At 45.7% G+C, this 27,410-nt stretch overlaps 1 protein-coding gene across 2 annotated transcripts; it reads left to right on the forward strand.

Moving 5' to 3' along the window:
* The first annotated feature begins 103 nt into the window (after positions 1 to 103).
* FBXO28 (F-box protein 28) lies at positions 104 to 26,041 on the forward strand. Of its 2 annotated transcripts, none has more exons than XM_068132701.2 (5): positions 104 to 380; positions 1,902 to 2,011; positions 2,244 to 2,382; positions 2,520 to 2,715; positions 24,006 to 26,041. In XM_068132701.2, exons 1-5 carry the CDS (start codon positions 285 to 287, stop codon positions 24,641 to 24,643), a joined length of 1,179 nt encoding a protein of 392 aa, XP_067988802.1. In that variant the 5' UTR covers positions 104 to 284; the 3' UTR covers positions 24,644 to 26,041. The 2 variants fall into 2 exon arrangements, with proteins under 2 accessions (XP_067988802.1, XP_067988801.1); XM_068132700.2 differs by having other exon boundaries at positions 154 to 398.
* The last annotated feature ends 1,369 nt before the right edge of the window (positions 26,042 to 27,410 follow it).

Below are 27,410 nucleotides of genomic sequence, written 5' to 3' on the forward strand. Positions count from 1 at the left end.
GTACAATATTATTATTAATAATGAACGCAGGCTGCACGTTGTTGACGCAAACGTGCTTGCGCATGGATGACGTCATCACGCCGATCGTGATGTCATGCCCACCAACGTATATCGCCTCAACGTAACGACGTAGGACGCTAAAGGAGTCCTGCTTCGGTGGTTATTGGCGGTTCATGGGAGGGTTGCTTATCATCCGGTTCAGTGCGGCCTGGAAGACGATCGTGAGGGAGAAAGGTAAAGGAAGCGCGAAATTTTGAGACTTTTAAAAGCAACAACTCAAATCCATGGAGCAGGATAATCCATTCCTGCAACTGCCGGTGGTGCCGATGGACCACATCTTCAAATTCTTCTCGTACGAGGAGATCAGCTCTCTCCGCCGGGTGAGCCAAGCGAATCAGGTGTTTTGATCGCCGTGTTGGGCCTTGTTTGATCCCCTCACCTCTCCCAAGTGAAACACTGGCTTATTGAGGTGTTCTCACCTTTACACACGTTCGTTTCGACGTTGCTTGGCCATTCCGGGCGATGACCATCATCGAGGCTCTTTGTGAAGGTTCTAAACTTTTCAATGGATCTTCAGAGGTTCCAGCATGTCAAACGTGTAGTTGTAACCTCAGGTGTGGTGACATTGAGGTGTGTTGTACTCGAGGACACCACGAACATCTGATTGGTTGAGGAGGTGCTGCCGAATGAAAATATTAATTATTTAATCCTTTGGATTGTGGTTGTCGGCAGTCGGCTTGAAATGCAACTGTAACTGTATTCATGTTTGTGTGTGACTGACCATCGTGTCCTCCTTTTTGTATTGCTGATATTTTGTTAAATTGCAGTCCGTGATCGATACAGGACTGTCACCTGTTACCTGCAGACCAGTCATCCATTCGGCTTGAGGAACGGCATCCATGGACGTGTTTCTGGCACCGTGTCTGTCGCCAGAGTGGAATGGACGCGCTCCCACCTACTCTCCCCCTCCAAGAGTTTAGCTGGCAAAACCATCCGGTACGGAAGAGTGGAGGAAACGTTTGGCTCCACCAGGAACAAGACTAGGCTTGAGGTACCACAGGCCCGTTTGGACAGGAGAGGATTCCATTTGCAGCTTATTGACCGCATGAGTGGGTCAAGTCAAAAATACAGGTATGAAGGTGGCCCTGTATGCCACAGGTCAGCGGTGCAGGATGTCAGACTGTCGGAAGAGTGAGACGTGTTCAGGGAGACGGTCCTGATTTGTTATTTGAGACTTGGAGGCTTCCAGCCCTTGCTGGAGGAGGAGGAGCAACGTCATGTCCAGAGTTGACTGGGATTTAATCCAAACTGATGGTCAGAGATGAGGCTGTTTGAAAAGGGGAAAGACTTGACATTGGCAATGATTATGGATACCTTGACTTTGCTTGTAATTGGAAGTAAGCCGAATGACCTGTCGTTCAGACGATCTGTTTGCCCATCCATATTTTATGAATGAATGGATTGGGGGAGGAGTGGAGTGTGTGGAGGAAGAGAGAAGGAGGGAGCGACGGAGTGTGTTGGTGCACTTCCACGCAGACAGCCAAATAAGGAAGACTACCTGCAGATAGCAGACAAAGGAAAGCAGAAGCGAGAGCAGCAAATCAGACTTTGAGAATATGAGTGCTGATGTTATTTGGATCTGTTGCCGATTATTATTTGGAGGTCGCCATTGTTACAGCAACACCTGAGCGAGCAGGAAAGTTTATATTTTAGATATCGGGCTTTCGACTCTGCATTTTATCAATTGCTCCATTTATCATTTTTTATTATTCATTTTTTTCTTCGTGACATTCGTGCTCTGCACGTCTGGGTTTTAGTTGTGAATTGGACCCAAAATCCAGGTACGGTGACTTTTTGTTGTTGTTTAATCGAAACCCACATTGTGGTGCGACGATCCACAGGTGAGCCGGAAAATGGACCTGGCGTGCCAACAAGCATTGAACCAGGGCTTTATCAAGGTGGAACGTTTCCATGCCATGTGCCAGAAACAGGTTAAGGCCCAACTTCCGAGGTCAGCCATGTTTTTACTTGCAGTTTTTCATTCCCATCAACTTTGCTCATGTTGATTACATTTTTCTTAATAAAAAGCAGAATTTACTAAAAAAAATTTGGCCTTTTTAAAAGTGATCAGTCAATTGCATAAATGGTAACTTGATGGTGTGCATGCTTCATGTGTAATAATCTATCGGTTCCCTGATGTGTACGACGCATATATAGAATGGATCCGCTTGTGTGTGTTTCAGGCGCGAGTCCGAGCGACGAAGCCACCCACTGGCTCGTCACGCAGACATTTTGGCGGCGGTAGAGACGCGTCTCTCGCTGCTCACGATGACCTTCATGAAATACGTTGACATGAACCTTTGTTGTTTTATTCCTGGAAAGGTATGCCTGCTTTGGCTTCATCATATTCCCATCACATTTTGCCTGTGGATTATCTTGAGCCTTTTCCTGTCTTTGAATTTATTTATTTTCATTACCTTCTCGTAATCGATGATGCCAGTACTGCCTGTTTCCTCCAGGTGGTGGATGAGATATACAGGGTGCTGCGCTACGTTAACTCGACGCGCTCACCACAGCGAGCCCATGAGGTTTTACAGGAGCTCAGAGATATTTCCTCAATGGCAATGGAGTATTTTGATGACAAGATTGTGCCTGGTTTAAAGAAGCGCATGATTGGTGGAGATCTCTCAACACGTGTGCTGACCACCACATCAGGTAAGGTACTGCCATGGTTATCTCGGGCGTATGTGCTTGTTTTCATCCACAAGTCCTGTAAAACCTCACCATATTTACTTACGTATTATTCACATGAAAAAGAGGGATTTCTTCGTTGGGTGGTATTTGACAAGAGTTAGGAAATGGATGCTCAGAGTAGGCCAATGTTTGTGTTTTTTATTACAACGCCCATTGACGTCAATGTACTTTCTCTATTTGTCTGTCGAACATCTTTGCCAGTAAAATGTAAGTTTTCAGGTTCCTCCTTCGGCCACATCTTGGTTGCTTCAATCGGTTCCTCGTTATCAGCGGCCAAGCAGGTGAGACTTCTAATGCCGAAAGACAAGTCATCAAGGGTGGGGGGTGGCGGGTCGGTGAAATAGTTGCAGCCACAGTGACGAATGGCAGTCTGTACATGAGCTTTATGCAATGAAGCATTCCCGTGAAGGAGGCGCACACGTTCGGCCAACACCCATCGACATTTGTTCTTTATTCCTTGCCACAGTTTTGCATGAGGTTTGTGTAATATTCTACTGTGGTTGTACTTTTATGTGCCATATAACCAATCGGCATGATTCTATTGGTATCCCAGAAAATGCTGTAAAAGAAAAAGTGAACAACCTTGGCTGCGCCACTCGCACCAAATTTAGAAGACTTGTGCAAACAGTGGAGATCGTAAAACTTTGCTTTTGTCTGATCAAAATTGGCTTTCATATTGTGTTGTATCCTCAAAATTCCACTCGGCCCTATCAATGTGATCATTACTTCATAAATGCTCACCAATGTCTAGTTTCTTCGTCTTATTTGTATGACAAAAAGAGTATCAAATACAGACCAAGATGACGGCTACCTGTGAGGGTGCAGTCGTTGTAATGCATCGGGTTATGGCATCACGGTTGAGGAAATCGCATGGCCGATGTGTGCATGCACGAAAACGGATTTGTTAAGCCATTGTGGAGAAATGATGGCATGCATTTTTTTTTTTGGAGCAATGACGATATCAGTCTGAAGAATCGTTCTTCCTTTGGAGTTTTCAGCTAAAGCCACGTGAGCTGGCTGCTTGTTAGACTTCCCTATTTCCCCTCACCAAACCCCTCCTTTCTAGCTGGAGTGTCATTTGGGGAAGCATAAACCTCTCCTTGTATAAAGACTCTTCTTCCAGGAGATCTCAAAAAGTTCTGGACACATTCGGATGAAACTTGGTGGAGAGGTTATGTATGTGACGAGGAAGAATTGGTTCAATGTTGGTGAAGATTCGAATGCGGATCTGGATCGGAGAATTTTTTTCAGTGATTCGTCGCTATCGAGTGATAGCGATAAAACCGACATGTAGCAGGATATCTCAGTTATGGACGGATTTGGACGAAACTTGGTGGACCGGTTAAGTGTGTGACGAGGACGAATCTCTTAGATTTTGGTGAAGATCTGAATATGGATTTGGATACGAGAGTTATTTAATTTTTAAGTGATTCTTCACCATTGAGAGATCGGGTGAAAAGCGATATATAACGTGATATTTAAAAAAAGTTATGGACGAGTTGTGACTAAACTTGGGGGATGAGTTGGGTAGGTGACAAGAACCTAAACTGTTCGGCCTGATGGAGTTGTGTGCTCTACCGAGTGCCGTTCTAGTTTAAATTGAATGTGTGCAAGTCAAATTTTTATATTTTTTTAAATATACTTGAACACTGCAGAACACAAATCAGCTTTTTGCACTTTCAAACCCCTTTCTGCTTCGCAGGACTTGGACAAAATATTACGGCATTTTACACCATCTCAAACGATCAAATTTGCTGCTCGTAGACCCCGCCAGTGTCCTTTTATTGAGTTCTTTTTCTTCTTCTTAAGATTGTGTGGGGCAAGGTGTTGGATGAACTTGTTTTTTTTTTGTTTTTTTTTGAAAGCCACTGTAGGATCTTTAACATGCCCATGTGAATACTGTACTGCTTGTTTTAATGTCATTCGGAAAGACTGTAGAGTGTACACTCGATGCAACACTGTAAAGCACCCGGATCATAGTTTATAGTCGGGTTGAGTCAAACCTTGACTAAACAGTTCAAAGGTGAGTATGTTACCTCTGAGCTGTCACCCGAGCCAAACTGGTAAATGCTGCATGAAGTTGATTTCAAAACATGTTTGTATCATTCTTTTATCAATCATTTATCAACAAATACTTTTTTTTTAACTTTATTAATATGGCGCACCATGTCACCTTAACAGTTCGACAAAGTTATCTGATGTAACCATTACAATTTTACTTCAAATTTGCCCACAAGTTGATGTACCTTGAATGTGTAATAGGTCAATTATCCGTGCCCCTTCCTGAGTGTTTGTTTGCTTGAACCATCGATTACAAACCATCTTTAAAATCAAAAGAATTAATGATTATGCTTGTACAACATTGTTAATTTTTCACTTTCTACCACCTGCGAGCTTATTTATACAGCAAACTGATAAAATAATAACCTTCTCACATCAGTCACCCTGATATTAAAATAACTCATCTTGTTCTTTTCCTCTGTTAGTAACCTGGTAAAATAATTCATTTGAGGTGTAATTTTGAATTTTTGTGACCTATGGTTTTTTGGGGTTTTTTTCCTTTTGAATAGCTTTCACATAATCAGAAATTGTAAACATTTTTATGGACTCCATCCGTTTCAAAATCAAACCCTCATTAATTGCCACTCGGACAGGTTTTTAAAGTTTTTTTTTTTTTTTTTTTTTTTTTTTTTTTTTGGACTTCTCAATTCCCAAATGTGCATTCAGCATCGTTTATTACCTCTTTTCATACTACGGCTTGCTGGCTTGAGTAAGAATTTTTTGCTGTCCTCCTCCGGTGACAGAAGTGATGAGTGAAGGTGAGCAATTAGCTTAGATTTGGAGTTTCACCCAGGGGTGGGCTGCTGGATGAACTGGAGAGGGATGGAGGGGTGAAAGAGCAGAGGCGGCAAGACGTGAGTGTCTGTAGAAAACATGTCACCAACCTGCGTGCGATGACAAAGCGGAGAGCCTCATAGTACTATTTCTTTCTTTCTTTTTTGGGGGGGAGGGAGGAGGGCGTTAATCGGGAGTAGAAGGTGTGAAGCAGGGCTGTTGGTACATATGGGGGAGCAGTGCTCAAAGTGCAGTGCTCAAATGAGCAACAGACGGTCTTTTAGGCAGGAAGTTCACATTTTCCAAGGACGTACTTTGTATAATGCAGGTTTCCAATTTGTAGATTCCTTTGGAGCTTCCTCCAGCTTTGATAGAAGGTTTGACTATGGGAGACGTAGCTCAAATTGATGCCCTGACTGAAGTTCAAGACTTTCCAGTGGTTGACTGAGGAAATAAAGGGAGGCACAAAGCGCACCTCCCTTTATATAAGGGATCGTTACTCTGTATGCAGCTTTAACATGAATGAATGATCGTTTTAAGCCGCTCTCGTGGGGGTTAGCCTTGCGGCCCCCATGACAATCATGGTTCCCTTTTTGAGGCAATGTTTTTATGGCCGGATGCCCTTCCTGACGCCAACCCTCAGTCGCCTCTTAAGATGCGCAGGGATACGGTGTACCTATTCTAAATTGGGGTACACACCGGGATCATTCATCCCAGCAAGCTGGTACTCAATTTGCCGACCTCGGAAGGATGACAGGCTGAGTGAACCCCCCTGGCGTTAATTCAGTGATCGACCAGGATTCGAACTCAGGATCCTAGGATCCCAAGCTGGCACCCTAACCGCTAAGCCAACACCAGGCTAAGCCAACACCGCTAAGCCAACACCAGGCAAAAAAACAACAAAAAAAAAAAACACCTTTAGAGGCCATTTTTCCCCGCAAAGCGGGGGTTGGCCTTTTTCGGGGACCGTGGTTGTTGTTGTTTTTCGGTCCCCTTTTTGAAGCAATGTTTTACGGCCGGATGCCCTTCCTGCCGCCAACCCTTTTTGTCACCTTTTACGACAAGCAGGGAATTACCAGTGAACTGGTACTCAATTTGCCGACCTCGGAAGGATGACAGGCTGAGTCAACCCCCCTGGCGTTAATTCAGTGATCGACCGGGATTCGAACCCAGGATCCTAGGATCCTAAGCTGGCACCCTAGCCGCTAGCCCAACACCAGGGCTTAACACCAGGCTAACATAGGGACTGAAATTACGTTTCTCGGCTTCTACTGGACGAAATCGGCTGCAAATTTCAGAAGTAAATGCATTGTACGTCGGGGTAATATCTTCCAAATTTCATCAACTCTTGAGATTCTTGAGTTTTATTAAGAAAACCCTCAAATTCACGTTTGTGTCTCAGTCCGTCCGTCCGCCCAAAATGAGTTGGCGCTCATCGAGCTGAAACTTGGAATATACATTGGCCAATATGTCTAATTAATGGTTTTCAAAACAAATTCCACCTAAGTGCCATAGTTTTTGCTTTAAAATTAAATATATATAAATATATACACGTATTTATATTTATATATATATATTATAAAGTTCTTCGGAGGAACGAAGTAATGACAATGCCATGATCTGCCATGATACATCTGCCATGATCTTTCCTGGGAAAACCACATTTCAAAGCTGGCCTCCAAAGCCTGTCGCCCGACTGGGCATCCTCCGTCATGCGAAGTCCTTCCTTGGCACACCCGAGCTCCTCACCACATACAAGGCTTTCATCCGCAGCTCAATGGAATACTGCTCTCCCCCTCTGGGCTGGTGCTCCTCCTCCTGCCTCCTCACCAGCTCGGCTGGTGAGGAGCTCGGGTGTGCCAAGTATGTATATGTATATTGTTACAGACGTGGCTTGGATGTTATTTACCGAGCGGTTTTATGGTATGACCACGTCTGCACAAGTTACCCGATTGTGCCCGAACGTTGACTAGTCGCGCGATGCTGGCTCAATAAGAAAAAGAAGACACCCGGCTGGATTACAATAACACAATACGACACCAATGTTTCAATTCTCAAGACCTCCGGAGGAGATTATATTCGTACGGAAAGGTCAGATTACAGGGGCTAGAGGTATAATCACAGAAAGACAGGCACTTAGACACACTCTTATATTAACCCCGGACAGACGACAGACAAACGGGACAACGGCTGACTCACACGGGGGTTTGATGGCTAGGAAAGGCAGGATCGATGGCTCCAGGTCCTCCTGGGCTCGGGGCAGGGTACAGTACGGTCCGGTCCGGTCCAAAGATGCGGGGAGGTATCGTCGCGCTGGGGGTGGCGGTGGCTTCTCTCTCCAAGCTGAGGCGCATCTGACGTCACATCCGGCGCGGGGCCGCGTATATCCGGCGGGGAGTGACACGCCCTCGGCTCGTTAGCTCCGCCCCAGATGGAATCGTCACGTTGCTTCTCATTGGGTGCGTGGGGGGGTTACTGGCTCCGCCCCTGACGAGGAGCTGACAGCCAGCCCCTTCGGGGTAACGCCGTGGAGCGCATGGTCATGGCGGGTAACCGAGCCGGTGTGAGGACGCACACTCCCCGCCCCTCTGTTGTTGTAGTCGTAGTTGTAGTTGTAATTGTTGTTGTAGTTGTTGTTATTGTTGTTGTTTGGGGAAGAAGATGGGAGGAGGTATGGGAAAGGTCCTAAACTCACTACTGATGCCATATAATCACATTCTGGTGCAACGAAGAGTCATAATTAATGGAAACGAGGCCTTAACTGACATAGATTAAGAATAACTAGGAAGATGTCCGAAAGTTGTCTACGTGTGGTGCGGTGGACCTGGGCACGACATTTAATGGGGGAATAAGGGGAAGGTCGGCTCTACTGATTGTTGTTTACATGCAATGGGACTAGGGAATGGGGGATTGGGGAAAGTTGGGGAGTATTGGAGAAAATAGGGGAATATTTACAAGCGGATATGGAGGCCAAATTCCATATTCGCAACATTGCACCCTTCTCTACCCTCGGGGCGTCCCGACCCGATAAATTTTTACCTACTTTAGTGTGGCACGCAATGTAGTTCCCTCTACTATTAACTCTACCCTGAGTGCGACAGTTTTACAGATATTCACAAATGAGTAAATATGTCCCCCTGCGACGTTGCACCCTTCTCCTCACAGAAACACACCCACAGGATAACCGAATCCGGAAAGAATCCTCAAACGAAACATACAGCCGGTAGGGAGCATTATTTACAAGACTACGCTGCTATTTACACTACGATCCAGGACCTGTTTTTTTTTTGGAGGAACACATGCAGATGTTATGCATAGAGAGAGCGCGCTTGCCAGCATCGATACACCAACCCACGAGTGCTCTGTGGCCAACGGCCTTTAATAACGTGCAGAGCACCCCGTCCCAGCATCAAAAGCACCACCCCACCGCCAATCGGTGCAGTCACCATTGTTCATTGGAATAAAAATAAATTCGACAACCCCTAACCCTGCAGGTGTCTCTTGCTCTTCGTGTGGCCTTCAGTGGTGTTAATTAACAGTGGTTCACCTTTATGGCATAGGTGCCACGTTGACCCATAGGTCCATCCCCGGGTGGTGCTTGGCCGCAAACGAACTGCGGTCCATTGTGGGTGGCCACAAACATTGCGGTCCATATGGTGTATCGATCCCGGCAGCAAACAGCGAAAGTGCAGGCCCACAACTGCGCAGCCAGCACCTCTCTCTCCTCTCTCTCTACCCCAAAGCCAGATCCTCGGAGGTGGGAGACAAAAGAAAAAACAAGTGAGTAAGGTGGTAAGGGCGCAAAAGTGCACGCAATGTAAGGTGATGCACACTGGGGGCACATGGGAACCAGGTGACAGGTACGTTCCTATCGTACGCCCCCCCCACCAGGTAACCTACATGGCCCCTCCCTTACCCCTTACTGCATCCACAAAACACAACACTACTCATAAACATCTACTTTACAAATCAACAAACATCCCTACTGTCTTCCCCGTTCCTCCCATAAACCAAATTCGTCTTCTCTCCCTCCTAACCAATCAAATTTGCCATTTTCAACTCTCATCAAAATTTGCCATCTCCAACTGCACATCAAAATTTGCCATTACCAATTCATCATCAGTCCCTCCTAGGGAGGGAGAGATGGAATCACCCCAATGTCTCATCCACGTCGTGACGCGTCTCACAAATCCACAGCAATCTCATTTCCTGCAACAAAACAAAGAAAACACAGGTGTGGAGTCATCATCATCACCACAGGTAAGTGGCTGCGTATGGTGCGACAGGTTCATCAATCCTAACTATTTCCTAAATGACTTTAACAACTTTACACTACCCGGGGTCTTTCTCCGGCCAAACCATTGGCCCTCTTACACTACGGGTTCTAAAAACCAATTCCCATTGGCCAAACTGTGGTGCTCTTCAATTTGGGGTCTCACTCCCCCGATTCATCTCCCGGTGCCCTCGCACAATTTCTGGGCTGTGGCGTGTACCTCTCCCAGTGGGTCTACCCACCTGCACACCTCCACCACTGCAGTTGCCTCCGAGCTTACCTGCTCCTTACCCTAACCTAACTACCTGGGGCAGGCCCTCTGGCGCTCTCCCCACTCGGTGCCCTCTCTGGCACTGGGCTACCCGGGTCCGTCCTCCGGATCCTCGGGCCCCATCCACAACTCTACCGGCTCCCAGAGCCCACCTGCGGCCTCACCTGGCCGACATCCTCACAGTGGTGGAGTGCCCAACCAACTACACGCACTAACAGGCTACACGCCCAGCCATTTCCACAACACTAATGCACCCATTCACAACACCATTCTGCAACCGCACCACAAGTGCCAATATCCAACCACAATTTACCTGTACCCTCTACCTAACACTTACACTACCCGCCCCGGGTACTCGTGAAAGGGGGTCCACTCTTCCCCCATCCACACCTTCGCACCATGCACACCACTCCGTACCACTTACTCCAACTCTCTCCACACACCTGTACTTGCACACCTGTGCTCTCACACCTGGTGCCACCTGCACCCTTCTCTCCCCAAGCGCATTCGCGCTGATCCACACACTCACTACTCATACACTGCTCCACACACCTGTCCAGTTGCACACCTGTGCAATCACACCTGTTCCATCCTCACACACACACGGCATCATCTCATCTAACTACTCCCTTCTGAAACTTGCGCTTCCCAGTCGTCCCTTTAAACTATTGCGCTCCCTCGTCATTATCATCCACACTAATCTACCTGCGTCCCTACTACAGGTATCAGTCACTAACTAAACTTAACGTTACCTAAGGTCATCTTCTCTAGATCCCTACACACTATAACCTAACCCACCCGGGCTAGTTTTCACTGCCATACACCCCATAAGCTAGTGCGCATTTGCCCCACCTCTGTGAGGGATGGTGGATTTGCCATCCCACCACATCGGGGGTCTCTCACTATCAATTTTGCACATCAAATTGCAACAAATTAAAAATTTGCCAATCACTACCCATCATCTGCCAATCACTACTGCCAATCCCTTGCCAATCATCAAATTTTGTTTTTCTCTAATTTGGGGTCCAAAACACTAACCTCATCACCCAGTCGACTCACTAATACCTCTCGGTGCGCCAATCCCTGTCCAAAGCCCGGCTTCGTAAAGCCAAGCAATGGATGCTGGTTGTTTTGTGCCAGCGGCTGGATGCGCCCGGCACTCGGTGCAGGGACGGGGGCTTACCCGGGCCGAGATCCCACGCATCACCTCGGCGTGGAGCCGTCCAATGTCCCGATCTCGACCTGCCGGCACGTCTCAACAAAACGTGGTCGCCATAACGACCCTTCCTATCGGGCTGCCCGCTCCGCCTAGTGGAGCACGGACGCGGCCGTTCAAAGCGAGGCCCAGCACGCACCGAGGGCCCGATTCGGCTATAAGTCGCTCTAACCTCTAACCCGTCTAACGTCGATGCTTCACCTGGACGCTTACACCCCGCAGCCCGTTCCTTGCTCACACATCCAGCCGTTCCCATGCTACCTTTCCTTACACACCCAGGTACACCCATTCCACTCACAGCCTTGGTCACACACCTGACCACCGAACACTTTGGCACACATTCGTTGGTCGCACACCTCACCAAGACACCTCTTCGCGCCCCCTCCTCGGTCACCTCCTCTGTGACAATCACAGGTGTGCCCTCATTCACACACCCAACCACGTGCCTCACCACCAACTCCAGCGTGCATTCCCACTCACGCTCTACCATTCCAGGTGTGCATCCTTCCATCCCAGGTGTACATCCTCGCTCACCTGTCACAACCAACTCACTCTCCTTGTCACTCTCACTACTCTGACCTCCACTCTTAACCACGCACTCACCCTTACTCTTGACAGCACACTCTTTCCTCATGCACCTGTCCGTTACACACCTCTCTCGCGCACACTCTTGCGCACACTCTCCCGTCACACCCTCTGCAACACTCACCACAGGCGTGCATTCTTCCTTGCCTTTGACAGCGCACTCTTTCCCCATGCACCTGTCCGTCACACACCTTTCTCTCGCACACTCCTGCACACACTCTCCCGTCACACCCTCTGTAACACTCACCACACCGCGCTTCCATGTGCTCCCTCGCACACACGCTACGACCGACTCACTCTCGCCAGCACCCTCACTCCTTGGCACACACTTTTTCCTCATACACCCCAGAGTCGGACTTCCTCGCACACCCCCTTTTTCGCACACCAGACCTTTCGCACACTTCACCAGTGGCCTCTCACGAACACCCGGGTCCATCTCGACCCCCAAGCTTCTTAAATCCCCTGGCGCATCATACGCACGACCATATTGGTCACCACTTACACCGGGTCCTCTTCCTCTTCGCTTCTCCTCCATCACCTGCGAATCCCTCATCCGGTTAATGAGCACATCATCACGATCCAAACACAGACTTTGGACCAATTCTTTTATCTCCTCTTTTATCTCTTTCTTATCCCCTCTCCGTCGCTTCTTAATTTCGCTCATCCCTTCTTCCACTTCTTCTAATTTGTGCTTCACCTCTTTTATTCCCCGGTACGTCTCCTCAAGCTCGTCCTCCAAGGCTACCTTGACCGTTTCCATGTGCGTCCTCACCTGCCGGTCCTTCGTCTCCATTACCTCTACCACCTCGTCCAACCTCGTTGTCAGTCCCTCTCGTACCATCTGACATTCCCTCTTCGTCGCTATCAAGTCGTTTTTTATGTCGTTTTGTGTCGCTTTTAAACCTCCCAATACCGCAGTGTTCCTTTGAACCTGCTCCGTTAGTCCTTTTTGTCCCTCCGTCAGCTGTTCCACCTCCTGCGTCAGGACCTCTATGCCCCCTTGTAACTTTACAGTCCCCTTTCTCACCTCCTTCTCCATGTGCTCCTTACAGTGCCTCACCTCCTCGCGCACTCCTCCGACCTCCTCACTCACTCCTCTTCTGATCTCCTCTCCCATCACTTGCATCTCCTGCCCAGATGCCACCCTCATCTGCTCCATTTCCTCCCTGTGAGCATCCAGTTTGGTTTCTACCCCCATTCTGACCCCCTCTATCTGCTGCTCCATTTGTTTAACTTCCCTTTCCGCTTGGTCCCTCATGTCCCTCAATTTGCCTTCCATACTGTTTTCTAACCCCTCTAACCCATTTTTCACTCCCTCTATCTGATTCTCCTGGGCAGCCATTCTATTTTCTACCCCCGTTAACCCATGTTTCACCTCTTTTATCCCGTTGTCTAACCCCTCAAAATTATTGTCTAACTTCCCAATTTTCTTGTCTAACTCCTCAAAATTATTGTCTAACTTCTCACCGGTACCCCTCATTTGGCCCTCTAATCGCCCACTATCAACCCTCATTTGCTCACTCTGAGCATCCATCCGGTTCCCCATTACCCCCATTTGGTTTCCCATTACCCCCATTTGGTTTCCCAAGTCATTCCTCAGGTCTTCACTTGTCTGGACCATGAGCGCCTTTATTTGTTCCATAAATAGGCCCCAATCCATCGGCGGCGCTGCTACGGTCGCGGGCGCGGTGACCAGCGAGGCGCCATTTTGTGCGTTTGCTACCCCCGCTGTTTCGCTCTCCTCACGTGTCTCAATTTGGTCCTGGACCGACCCTGCTTCACTCTCCCCTACCGGACCCCAGCCGTCTTGATCCGCCATAGCGCGACTTTCAAAATTCGGGTTTTGTAAAACAAAACAAATTTCGGCCGCTCCAAATTTTGACCAAATTTTTTTTTTTTCCCTCTATTCGTTTTTTTTTTTTTAAATTTGGTCGGGCCTCGAATCTCACTCCCAGACACCAATTGTTACAGACGTGGCTTGGATGTTATTTACCGAGCGGTTTTATGGTATGACCACGTCTGCACAAGTTACCCGATTGTGCCCGAACGTTGACTAGTCGCGCGATGCTGGCTCAATAAGAAAAAGAAGACACCCGGCTGGATTACAATAACACAATACGACACCAATGTTTCAATTCTCAAGACCTCCGGAGGAGATTATATTCGTACGGAAAGGTCAGATTACAGGGGCTAGAGGTATAATCACAGAAAGACAGGCACTTAGACACACTCTTATATTAACCCCGGACAGACGACAGACAAACGGGACAACGGCTGACTCACACGGGGGTTTGATGGCTAGGAAAGGCAGGATCGATGGCTCCAGGTCCTCCTGGGCTCGGGGCAGGGTACAGTACGGTCCGGTCCGGTCCAAAGATGCGGGGAGGTATCGTCGCGCTGGGGGTGGCGGTGGCTTCTCTCTCCAAGCTGAGGCGCATCTGACGTCACATCCGGCGCGGGGCCGCGTATATCCGGCGGGGAGTGACACGCCCTCGGCTCGTTAGCTCCGCCCCAGATGGAATCGGCACGTTGCTTCTCATTGGGTGCGTGGGGGGGTTACTGGCTCCGCCCCTGACGAGGAGCTGACAGCCAGCCCCTTCGGGGTAACGCCGTGGAGCGCATGGTCATGGCGGGTAACCGAGCCGGTGTGAGGACGCACACTCCCCGCCCCTCTGTTGTTGTAGTCGTAGTTGTAGTTGTAATTGTTGTTGTAGTTGTTGTTATTGTTGTTGTTTGGGGAAGAAGATGGGAGGAGGTATGGGAAAGGTCCTAAACTCACTACTGATGCCATATAATCACATTCTGGTGCAACGAAGAGTCATAATTAATGGAAACGAGGCCTTAACTGACATAGATTAAGAATAACTAGGAAGATGTCCGAAAGTTGTCTACGTGTGGTGCGGTGGACCTGGGCACGACATTTAATGGGGGAATAAGGGGAAGGTCGGCTCTACTGATTGTTGTTTACATGCAATGGGACTAGGGAATGGGGGATTGGGGAAAGTTGGGGAGTATTGGAGAAAATAGGGGAATATTTACAAGCGGATATGGAGGCCAAATTCCATATTCGCAACAATATATATATAATATATGTATGTATATATATATATATATGTATGTATATATATTGTTACAGATCGCGGATTAAGATGTGAGTTACCGAGCGGTTTGGTATTGCCGACCGTTACAGGATCCCTGACTCACCCGATTCACCCAGAACTTTGGCCGTATCGCACCACAGCTGCTCAATGAGGGAAAAGACAAAAACGACGCAATGCAAGAGGAAAAGGAATAAAACGAGAAGACGTACAGACGAGTAATGGGGTTTATTATTTACACACACAAGCAAAAAGGAGCAATCAAGTTTTATTTACAACACATAAGACGCAGGTGACACAGTGCAAATTTTAGCTTACCTACAGACTTAATTAAATACCCAGGGACAGAACAAACAAAACAAACACGTATACAAGAAGGATGGAATGGAATGAATGTTGGAAGGAGGAATGGGAAGGTTCAGCTGGGGCAGATGGTTCGGGCTTGATCCCGCACGGGACGTCGGCTGGACCTCGACGGCCACCGATGCCACCGCTATTTGGTCCCCGCGGGGTAACGGGTTGAAGCTGCCTGGTGGAGTCAACGCTGCCTCTCTGGCTCAGCTCAGGGCGCGTCTGCCGTCTCTGGCGCAACTGCTGGTAATGGCCCTTGGCACCTTCTCTCTCTTGGCCCTGGTGTCTCCTCACCATTGACAACTCAACGCAACCAACGCAACCACTGACCCCTCGACGCCACCACTTCTCACCACCGACTTCTTACCACCGCAACCAACGCAACCACTGACCCTCCTCTGGCAACCGACTCAGACCAACTCAAAGTGCATCTCTTTTGGGAACACCCCCGCCGTGGGTTATATAGGCCCCGCCCCTCAACCTTTGCGAACCTCCCCCAAACGTTCTCTCCCCGCCCTCTCAAGCCAAACCCCTTGTTCATGGTTGGTCGAGTGGGGCCGGCTCACTCCTCCCCTCTCTGACGAGGTGGGGACCCGCCTTCCTTCCCCCAACCCTGCCTCGTGGTCAATGGCGGATGAAGGGAAAACCGCCCAACATGCAGTTGGCAATGCGAATTGCAATTGACGGAAAGGGGGGAATGGAAGTGTTGGGAGTGGGAATGAAGGGAATCTATCTCTTTCACTGGTGCAATGGAGTATTTCAATTAATGGGAGACACAGCCTTACTCTAAAAACACATAATAAGGATATAACTATCAACAAAGATATATCGTGTCCTGCATGTATGTTTTATGGACTAACTACGGGAACGCCCTTTGACCTTTATACAACCACAAACGGAGGGAGGAGGGGTGATATTTTACAACAACCTTTTACAACAACATTTTACCACAACAATAAATAAAAAATACATTCTCATATCCACAACAATATATATATATATATATATATATATATATATATATATATATATATATATATATATATATATATATATGTATGTATATATATATATTGTTGTGGATATGAGGATTGTTTTTTTTTTGATTGTTTTATTCTGGACCCTCCTGCCTCCAGTCTGTGTATAAAGGTCAAAGGTCGTTCCGTAGTTATTTCATAAGCACCCACGTAGCCAATAATAGATTTCCTCCTTGTTGACAGTTATTTCCTTATTCTGTGTAGTAGGCTAAGGATTTGTCTTCCATTAATTAATACTCCATTGCACCGAATTCAGACAAGGTAGATTCCCTGCACATTCCCCTTTCCTCAATTACCAACTGCATTGAGCGGTTCGCTGAATTCTGCTGCCGCTGTGGGTTGTTGTTTTCGCTCCAAGACTCCATTAGCCACGAGGTAGGCTCAGAGAAGAAGGGGGAGGAGCTGCCGAATCCTGGGCGTGCCCGCCCATCGTCATCAAGGGTGGAGCCAGAGGGCCATGCCGACCAATCAGGGCCGAGGCGAGCTCACCGATGGGCGTGTTCTAGAGGCCGGCGGCTTGATTTGCCCGCGGCATTATAAAAAGCGCGCACGGAAGCCGTTGACAGAAGCGCGGGGGAAGCCTTTGACACAAGTGCGCAGGAGTGATGAAAAGGAGTCCTGAGAAAGCACACGACGTCCCCACGGCAGCAGTTTGAACCACCGGAGCTTGAACCACAGGAGTTTGAACCACAGCAGCTTGAACCACCGGAGCTTGAACCACAGCAGCTTTGAACCATCGCAGCTTTGACCGCCGCAGCTTGAGCGGTGACGGCAGGTTGCTGTTGAGGAAGGGTGGCGGCTGCTCCCTCCCGGCCCGGCCGTCCTCTGGTCCGAGCTGAACCTTCCTCCCGGTCCAGCCAATCGTTCCTGCCTCCATTCCCCATTCGTGTGAGTCCGTCTTTGTTTGTTCTGTCCTGGGTTAAGTAAGACTGAATAGGTAAGCTAAGTTTCACTGTGTCCTTCTGGTCCGTCCCTCTGTCTGTCTTTATTTTATTATCCTTCCTTCTCCTTGGTTACTTTTGGTTGTAAATACAAATAAATTATATTCGTATTCCCTACTTCTGTCTTCCTCTTCTTCACATCCGTGTCGCCTTTGTCTTTTCCAAATTGAATATCTGTGGCACGATTTGGCCCACGTTTAAGGAATCGGGTCTTAGTCATTGTAAAAAACGGTTCGGGCCGCGGCGCCATCCGCTCGGCAAATTAACATCTTATCCGCGGTCCGTAACAATATATAAGTATATGTATGTATGTATGTATGTATATATGTATGTGTATGTATGTATGTATATATGTATGTATGTATATATATATATATATATATATATATATATGTATGTATGTATGTATGTATGTATGTATGTATGTATGTATATATATATATATATATATCTATATGTATATATATATATATATATATATATCTATATGTATATATAATTATATATATATATATATCTATATGTATATATAATTATATATATATATATATATATATCTATATGTATATATAATTATATATATATATATATATATCTATATGTATATATAATTATATATATATATATATATCTATATGTATATATAATTATATATATATATATATATCTATATGTATATATAATTATATATATATATCTATATGTATATATAATTATATATATATATATATCTATATGTATATATAATTATATATATATATCTATATGTATATATAATTATATATATATATATATCTATATGTATATATAATTATATATATATATATATATCTATATGTATATATAATTATATATATATATATATCTATATGTATATATAATTATATATATATATATATATCTATATGTATATATAATTATATATATATATATATATCTATATGTATATATAATTATATATATATCTATATGTATATATAATTATATATATATATATATCTATATGTATATATAATTATATATATATATATATCTATATGTATATATAATTATATATATATATATATCTATATGTATATATAATTATATATATATATATATCTATATGTATATATAATTATATATATATATATATATATATATGTATATATAATTATATATATATATATATATCTATATGTATATATAATTATATATATATATATATATCTATATGTATATATAATTATATATATATATATATATCTATATGTATATATAATTATATATATATATATATATCTATATGTATATATATCTATATGTATATATAATTATATATATATATATATATATATATATGTATATAGATATATATTGTCGCGCAACCGCCGAAATTAATATCAGGCGGTCGCGGATGCCGATCGCGAAGGCTTTAACCCCTGAGGCGAAAACTCAATGGTGGACTCTGAAACCAAAGCTTCCCAAGCGCGCGGGATGGAGGGATGGAGGGGAGCGGCGAGAGCCCCTTCAGGCTTACCTGTTAAATCAATCGCCCGGAAAACTGCGTTCAAGTGTATGTACAGAAAATAATAGAAGGGTTTATTCAAATAAAAGCAAGGACAGGAAAAGCACGCGCCGGTATTGAAATATTCTAAATCGGGATCCCACACACCGACAGATTTCAGAAACGAGACGAGGGTATATGAATTAATGAAAAGAACACGTCATGTACTGGTGAACGCGCAACTCTGTCTTATCTGGTCTTTGTCGTTTGCTTTGGCCGCCGTCCAACACGCGGCTCCTTTCGTCCCGTGGCACGCCTCGCTCCAAGTTCCAAAGCACCGAGCACCACGCACCAAGCACCAATCACCACGCGGTCGACCCTCGTACATGGTCGACAAGCCAACTCGGATCTCACCGGGACGGCCAACTCAGGCCGTGAATCTTCCAGGAATCTGCCAGGAATCTCACTGGAATCTGCGAGCCAACGCAACCAGGGATCTCACGAAACTGCCGGGGCCAGGAATCTCACGAGTGCGCAACTGCTAAAACTCGTGCATAACTCACTCGGGATCTCTGAACGACTCTCTCTCGTCTCGTCTCCACTCAACTCTCCGCACGTTCCAGCTCGACACTAGGAATGTAACTCAACTTGGGATCCAACTCGACTCAACTCTGCACACTCAACTCTGCGCACTCAACTCTGCCAGTCCTCCTGCTCAACTGCGCAAAATGGCATCCGGCCTCGTTAATATGTGCCGACCCGTGACATCAGCCTTGGCGGGCTGCCAACCAATCAGTGCCTCGTAACTTCCCGCCCTCTGTCGACCCGCTTCGCGCCTCCTGCGCCAAACGAGCACAGCCCTCCTGGGCGTGGTACTCAAGGTGGATGGGCCTGTCCGGAGGTGTAGGTGTCGGCGGTGTCCTGGCCTGGTCTCTTCCCAGGTCATGTCAGGGGAGGGCGTTACTTAGTGTTGTACTAAAGGTCCTAACTAATGTCTAAGTGGTGTGCAGTGCCAAAAGGGACAAAGGTTTAGCTAACCAGGTGAGACATACAAGGGCGCTACTCCTTAATCCCTCCACTACCTATCACTCGAACCTCATGGTAGATTCACAGTTATACATCTTAACCGACAAAACGCCTACACATGAAGAACTTATTACAGGTAGTTTTCCTTACCGTGACACACGAAGCATGTTACCTACTCAGCTCTATTCTGCTCTACATATCACTACCCGCCAGACATAACAATATATATATATATATATATATATATACACATTTATTTTATATAGCACTTTTCAAGAAGCCCAAAGACGCATATATATATATATATATACATATGTAGCTCTAGAAAAGTTCATATAAAGGGGTGCCAATTTGATTCATGCAGTGCTGCATGAAGAAGTCAATTAATTTTAACCTATATATGTAGGGTTGCCCTTTATAATCTTTTCTAGAGCATTACTTGGTTCCTCCGAAGAACACAAGGGTAGTACAGCATGCACAGAATATTTTTTTGAATGTCCCTTATTTTCTATCATCCGGCATTTTCCGCAACCATGGAATGTCCCTTCTTTTCTATTGTTTGACATTTTATACAAGCTATGGAATGTCCCTTCTTTAATTGAAAGGGGCCTTTTCTATAACCCTGGCATTTTACCCAAGAATAGATAGGTTGTTGAATTTTAAGGATCTTTCTGGAAAAACCGTGAACATGTGAGATTTCCCTGCAATGAAAGATGTTCCCAGTGTCAGACACAATCTAATTCCTTCCAGGTCAGCAGAGGCAAGACTGGAGAAGCCGGTGCTGCTGGCCTATTGGTGGGACGTGCAAAGGCAGCATAATGCGGAGTCATAACACTGCCTTAATGCATTCCAGCTTCAATATTTATTTATTTTTATTCGAGGATTACATTAAGAGATGCATACCGACTGTGCCAATAGAAGAAATGAACATGCCAGGAAAGGTGTACTTGTATGCCACACGCAGAAAGTTTGTAATGAAGAGCAATGTCCTATACTGTTGAATGCCTGAGATATGTCCACAGATAGGGCCTTCAACTCCTACTTGAGATTCAGGGGTTCTTCCGTTTGAGAAGGCAACAGCAGCACATCTAATGTTGAGTGACTGACATGGAATCCAAACTGCACATCAGCTTCTCAGAATGCCAAGCTCAGCAACATGGATGTGAGCAGCATTGTCAAAACTTTGTTGTAAAAAGGTCACAGAACAAAGGATGTGTTTATTAGGAGCAGGGCAGGAAAAATTCTGAAAGGTAGGATGAAGTTGAAGAAACATGGAAAGAGGGAATTTTTTTTTTTTTTTTTTTTCAATACTTCTGCCACCGAGGGTGGACAGAGGTTGTTTTCTGGCTGTTCGTCCATCCGTGATAGGTTTTCATTACCGTGATAACCTAAGAATGGCTGAAAGGATCCGAGTCAAACTTGGCAAATTTATCATGATTTAAAGATTAACTGATTCGATTTTGGTTCAGGTCCGGATGCAGATCCGGCCTATCAAACGTAAGATGTTCAGCCTGGAGGAGGTATGCGCTGCTCTACCGAGTGCCATTCTTGCTTCTTTTTTTTTCTTTTCTTTTTTTAAAATCAGGTCAGCGGATAAGGGAGAGGTGCAACCACTGTGTTGAAGAAGGTATTTCACAATCTTGATCTGATCTACCCGTTTCATTTTGTTGAAATTTGTCGATTCGTGTTTGCCTTCACCATTTGTACATATTGTGCACCTGCATTGGTGAACTCTATTTCCTGGGTTTCTTTGTTATTTCGAGTTTCCCTTTATCAACGTCTGCAATCTTTGTTTTGCTGGAATACTAGAATTGTGAGATGACATTATAGAAGCAACAACAACAACAACAACAACAACAGGCATTTTAAGGCCATTTTCCCTGCTAGAGCGGGGGTTAGCCTTGCGGGCCCCATGACAATCTTCTCCATTTTGCCCGATTTTCTACATCTCCCCTTGTTTAACCACCTTGCCTGCATTTCTTCTTCCACCACCTTTAGCCAAGTCTTTCTCAGTCTTCCCCGTCCTCTACTTCCTTCTACATTCATTTCCATCCCTCTTCTCAACCAGTCACTTTCATCCTTCCTCAACACATTACCAAACCATCTCAACCTGTTTCTCTTCACAGCATCCATCACACGCTCTATTCCCATCATCTTTCGCAATTCATCATTTGTCTTCCTCTCTCTCAACGATACTCCACACATCCACCGAACCATTCGCATTTCCACCCTTTCCAGCATTCGTTGCTGCTCTACGTTCATTACCCATGTCTCGCTTCCATAAATCATAACACTTCTCACACATGCAGCATACACCTTTCCCTTCAGCTTCAACGACACTCCCCTTCTCGTCAGCATGCCACTCAGTTCCCGAAACTTCTTCCATGCACATCTCACTCCAGCAACCGTTGCCGTGTCTGATCCACCTTATCCATTCAGCATGTCTCCGAGGAAGCAAAATGTTTTCACACCTTCCAGCTTCACGCCGTCTCCAAGATCCAACTCAACATTTCCTCCATCTGCAGCTCGCTCTGTGCACACCTTTCACTTGAATGTCGCTGCCACACTGGTTAATGACCCTCTCAGACCTGATGCACTCCCACCTTCACCTCAAACTCACCACTGTTCCCGTCCTTCGTCCTTACAGCTGTGCGCGATCTTTCGTACATTGCCACCACTACTCTGATAAACCATTCCTCCACTCCTAACTTCCTCAATGCCCATGTCACTACTTCGTGTGGAATCGTATCGAATGCTTTCTCCAGATCAACAAACCCAAGAAACAACTTCTTCCTCTTCATGTACTTCTCCTGCAACTGCCTTACAATAAAAAGCGCGTCTGTCGTTCCTCTTCCTGGCATAAATCCAAACTGCATTTCGTCGATCTTCACTTTCTTCCTTATCCTCCTCTCCAACACCCTTTCCAATACCTTCATTCCATGCTCCAATAACTTTATTGCTCGATACGAGCCACACTCCAGAGGGTCACCTTTCCCCTTGTATGGAGGGATGAGGGTACTCAGTTCCCAATCCACTGGAATGCGGCCTTCTTTCACGACCAGATTACAGATCTCTGTCATTCTCTTCACACGCCAACTTCCTGCTGCCTTCAACATACCTCCCACAACTCCCGTCGGCTCTCCCGCTTTTCTACTCCTCATTGCTTTTATCGCTTCCTCAACTTCCGTCTGAGTCATCTTCTCTGCCGGTCCTAAAACTGGGTTACTCTCTATGTTGCCAATCCCATTCATTCTCTGCATTCAACAGCATTTCCATATATCTCTTCCATCTTCCTTTAATTCCATCTGGGTCCACAATGATTTGTCCCACTTCATCCTTCAAGCAACTCACCCCCATCACATCACACCTCTCTTTCGCTATCTGCTTTACAATCCTGAATACCGCTCTCTGACCCCCTTCCGAATCCAAGCGTTCTCCAAAGATTTTCCTCCATGCCTCCTGCGCCTTTGCTACCTCTTTCTTTGCAGCCTTCTTGGCTGCCTTATAAATTTCATGCTCTGCCTTTTCTGCCCCCATACCCTTCGCCTTCTGCCACTCCTTTAACTTCTTCCTCTTCTCGTCAATCCTCTTTCCAACTTCATCATCCCACCACCATGTTTCCGAGTGCCTCGTTGGTCCTTTTGTCCATCCACATACCTGACCAACGGCTCCCAACAGACTATCTTTCATTGACATCCAACCACTTTCAAGCTCAACCACATCATCCTCTACCCTACTCAGCCTCTCTTTTAATGCCTCCCTTACTGCCACCTCTTTCAACCTCCACACCTTCATTCTCGGTTGGTACTTCACCCGCCGAGCTCTCCTCGCACCTTTCACCCTTATGTCGCAGACAACCAAGTGATGCTGTGAAACAGCCTCCTCCCCCGGGATCACCTTTGTGTCCCGGAGGTGCCCCCTATCTCGCCTACGCACCATCAGGTAGTCAACGGTTGTCATCGACCCACCTGACATTATAGAAATGATGATGACATTATAGAAAGTCAAATGATATTTATTTTTGTACATTTCCTTAATTGTATTAATTTGTCAAGAACAGATATTTTGATGATATCAGTTATCAACTCAAATTACGACACTGACATCTCCCGCTCTCTTGCTCTGCTTTCAGTGCCAGGTCCATCAAGCAGCTTAACCACTGTTCAGATGTTCTCAAAACAGTCGACTGTATCACTGGAGGTGGCAAAATTACAGCAACAACAACGCAACAACAGCTCTGGTCTTGTGACGTTGCGTAAAGAAGTGGGAGAGCTACGTGCCAAAGTTCTCGAGCTGCAACGACAGGTGCAGGAACAGGAGCAGAAAGTGCTGGAACAGGGACAAGTGATTGCCGAACAAAACTCTCGCTTGCTCGAGCAGGAACGCCACCTTCCTGAACACGAAGCGAAGATGCGAAGTGAAGAGCAGAAAGTGAAGGACATGGCTGGAGGAGCACCTCGAGGTCATTCGGACCCCATTGTGGCAGTTGAAATGCCCGAAAAGGAGCAAGACAGAGAGATGAACACTTCATCTCGGTGGGGTCGAGGTAGAGGGCAGCGGGGGGAGTTGAGGGGTATCAAGAGGGCTATTATCAACACTGCACCTCCTGTTTTTGGCATGCTTGAGAAAGATGCGAAAGAGGTTGAAGGTCACTATGGAGAGGCAAAGGCGGGGCCCAGCAAGGAACGATCTACACGGAAGCGTGGTCAACCTCTAACAATGAATGCTGCAGTGCAGCCACAGCAGAAGCGAGCAAGAACGAGGAAGTAGTTTTTAATTATCGTCATCGTTTCTTTATTTTTGTCTGCTCATGTGTTTGTGCACAACATCATTTATTGGTGTTAGTGAAGCAGAGGGTGTAGCTAACTGGTTGTGTAATTAAAGATTCCATTTGAAGAGAATAGTATAAGATACTTATGAAATACAACTTAACATAATTTAAACCTCGTGACAATGCTCCTGAACAAAGCAGGCTGATTTTGAAGTGAATATATATATATTTTTTGCTGCAGCTCTGTTAATGAAATTTTCCATTATGAAAGGCTTATCACTCTGTCGTGTACAATTGCGTGCAAGTATGACTGTTGCAATGCAGTTACCACTAAAACCTATTTCCTTCCACCGTATAACCTCGATTGACCACAAAGTGAATGATGTTGATGCAAATTACATGCTTTTGCATGATTTAAAAAAAGGAAATGAACCGTTAGCAGTGATCATTGAAAATACCCTCTTTTCTTTATTTTCTCCTCCCTACACCCCCACTTTTACTTTTCCCACCCCTTTACATTTTCCCTTTCCTTCCTTCCTTTGCCTCCCTTCCTTTCTTCTCCCCTTTCCCTCCATTATTGTATTCTGCCCGCACTCCTTCCTTTCTCCCACTCGCCATCCTCCCTTCCTTTTTGTTTTGCATAACTTTTGCAGAACAAAATGTGTGGCTTTTAGCAAAGCATTATGCAAAATTATTGCCATTGTTTCGCTTTACTTTTTGCTTCTCATTATTTTTCTCGATTAATGTTTTTATTTCTAAAGCAAGAGGCCATTAAGTTATGCATGGGGGTGTGTATCCTTGTTAAAAATATGAAGAGCAGCGAAAGAAGGGGGTGAAAACAAAGGAAAGAGTGGAGGTAAATGTATAGTGGAGAAGGGAGGGGGAGGGGTCCTTCGTCTTTCTTTTGTATATGTAATATGTGGGTAATTTTGGGGAATGTGGGGGGGGGGGGGGGGGGGGGGGGGAGAAATCTTTCCTTTTCTCCATTTGTTGTCCCTCCTCATGACATGTCGATGTAACATGTCGTTCCCTCATGTCGTTTTCTCACATGCCACTAATATGTTTAAATTGCTTTGTTTATTGATTGGAGCTATGGTCGTTTTGTCCTGGATGCTTTTTTTTTGTTGTTTAATGTATGAGAATTTTAATCTGCAACCACTGACGTTATTCTCGGAGCCATATCAGATATTTATCATTCACAATTTATTCTAAAATACCGATTAAAGATGTTGCACCAACCTCGTATCTGTGGGTCTGTAAAATGCAAATTATCCTGCTGTGTTTTCATGTCAACTTTTCCTAATGCTGTGATCTGCAATAAGACTGTACTGCTTGCCTGTACCCATACATGTTCCCTTAATTCTCCTCGAAGGTAAATAAAGTAAAACATAAGTTGAGTTGTTGACGCTATTTACTGCACATGGGATCGAATGATCCAAAAACGACCAGCTGGAAGTCGAATTTCCTGTCACAAATAAAGATTCCTGACAGGAAATGCAAAGCTTTTTATTTGTTCCATTTTGTGAAATTATTTATCCTTTGTGCTGTTACTGTTACAAATTATTGTCAAAGTGAATTTCTGTATGTTTTATGTCTGTCTTGGGATTGTATTATGACATGGGTCACTTTTGAGTGTTTTGTAGTTCTAATATTTTTTCTGATGTAATGTTCAAAAGGCAGGATGGCCTATACACCGCTACCCACCCTTCCTTTCTTCTGTTCCCCATACATACACTGGCCTCAAGCCATCTAGCCTGGGTTTGAAGTTGGGGTTCTCCTCCTTTTTCCCTTGATAAGGGGTGAGGTCCGATGGCACCAAGCTCCTGCCATGCCTTTACCACGATACTCCTCCATTTCCCCTCTGTCGTCGGCCAACTATCTCCATTCTCCAACAACCCCAACCTACACCTTCACACAATCCTCCCATCTCATCCGTGGTCTACCTCTCTTTATGCCTCCGCCGACAAAGTCGCTGGAGGCATTATTCCTCCGACCTTGCTCCCTCAGCCTATACACTTTATGCCATTCTCTCTTCCCTCATCCGCACCAGTGTCCAGCCCATCCCAGCCGGCATTTCACCAATCTCCCCCATCAAATCATCTGCACATCAATCTCCTCTCAGTTCATCCATTCTCCTTCTGTCCATCCTCTTCACTCCCACAATCCTCCTGACCCAGTTGTTCTCGCAAACCTTCAGCCTCTGTTGTTGTCTCTGTCAGTGCCACTGTCTCCAGACCATGGAGGACGACTGGTGTTACACATGACATCAGAACTTTTCCTTTCAATCTCCTTCAAATCTTTCTGTCTGCCATTGCACCATCCACCTTCCTCCCTCCTCCACACATTTGCACCCAACTGTATCCTCCTCAACACCTCTGCCTTACCATCCCCGGTCACCATTCCACCCAGATACTTAAACTTATTTCCTTTTCTGATCTCCTTCCACTCTAACCTGATCATTTCTTTTCTCTGCTGTCCAACCCACATTGCCTCAGTCTTCTCCATGCTCATTTTCAGCCCATGTTTCTCAAATGCCTCCTTCCACTCCGTACTTCCTGCATCTCCCACCCATTCTCCACCACAACAGCCAGATCGTCCTCATACAATATCCTCCCCAGAATATCTTTCATGTTTACCTTCCTGCTTACCAGCTCCATCACCTTGATAAACATGAGAGGCCTGAGAGCACTTCCTTGCCTCAAACCAATGTTCACGTTAAACTCCTCTGACATCTCTGGACCAACCAAAACTCTTCCCTTCGTTCCA

This window comes from Myxine glutinosa, unplaced genomic scaffold (genome assembly GCF_964187855.1).
Source record: "Myxine glutinosa unplaced genomic scaffold, kmMyxGlut1.1 SCAFFOLD_1839, whole genome shotgun sequence".
NCBI lineage: Eukaryota > Metazoa > Chordata > Myxini > Myxiniformes > Myxinidae > Myxine > Myxine glutinosa.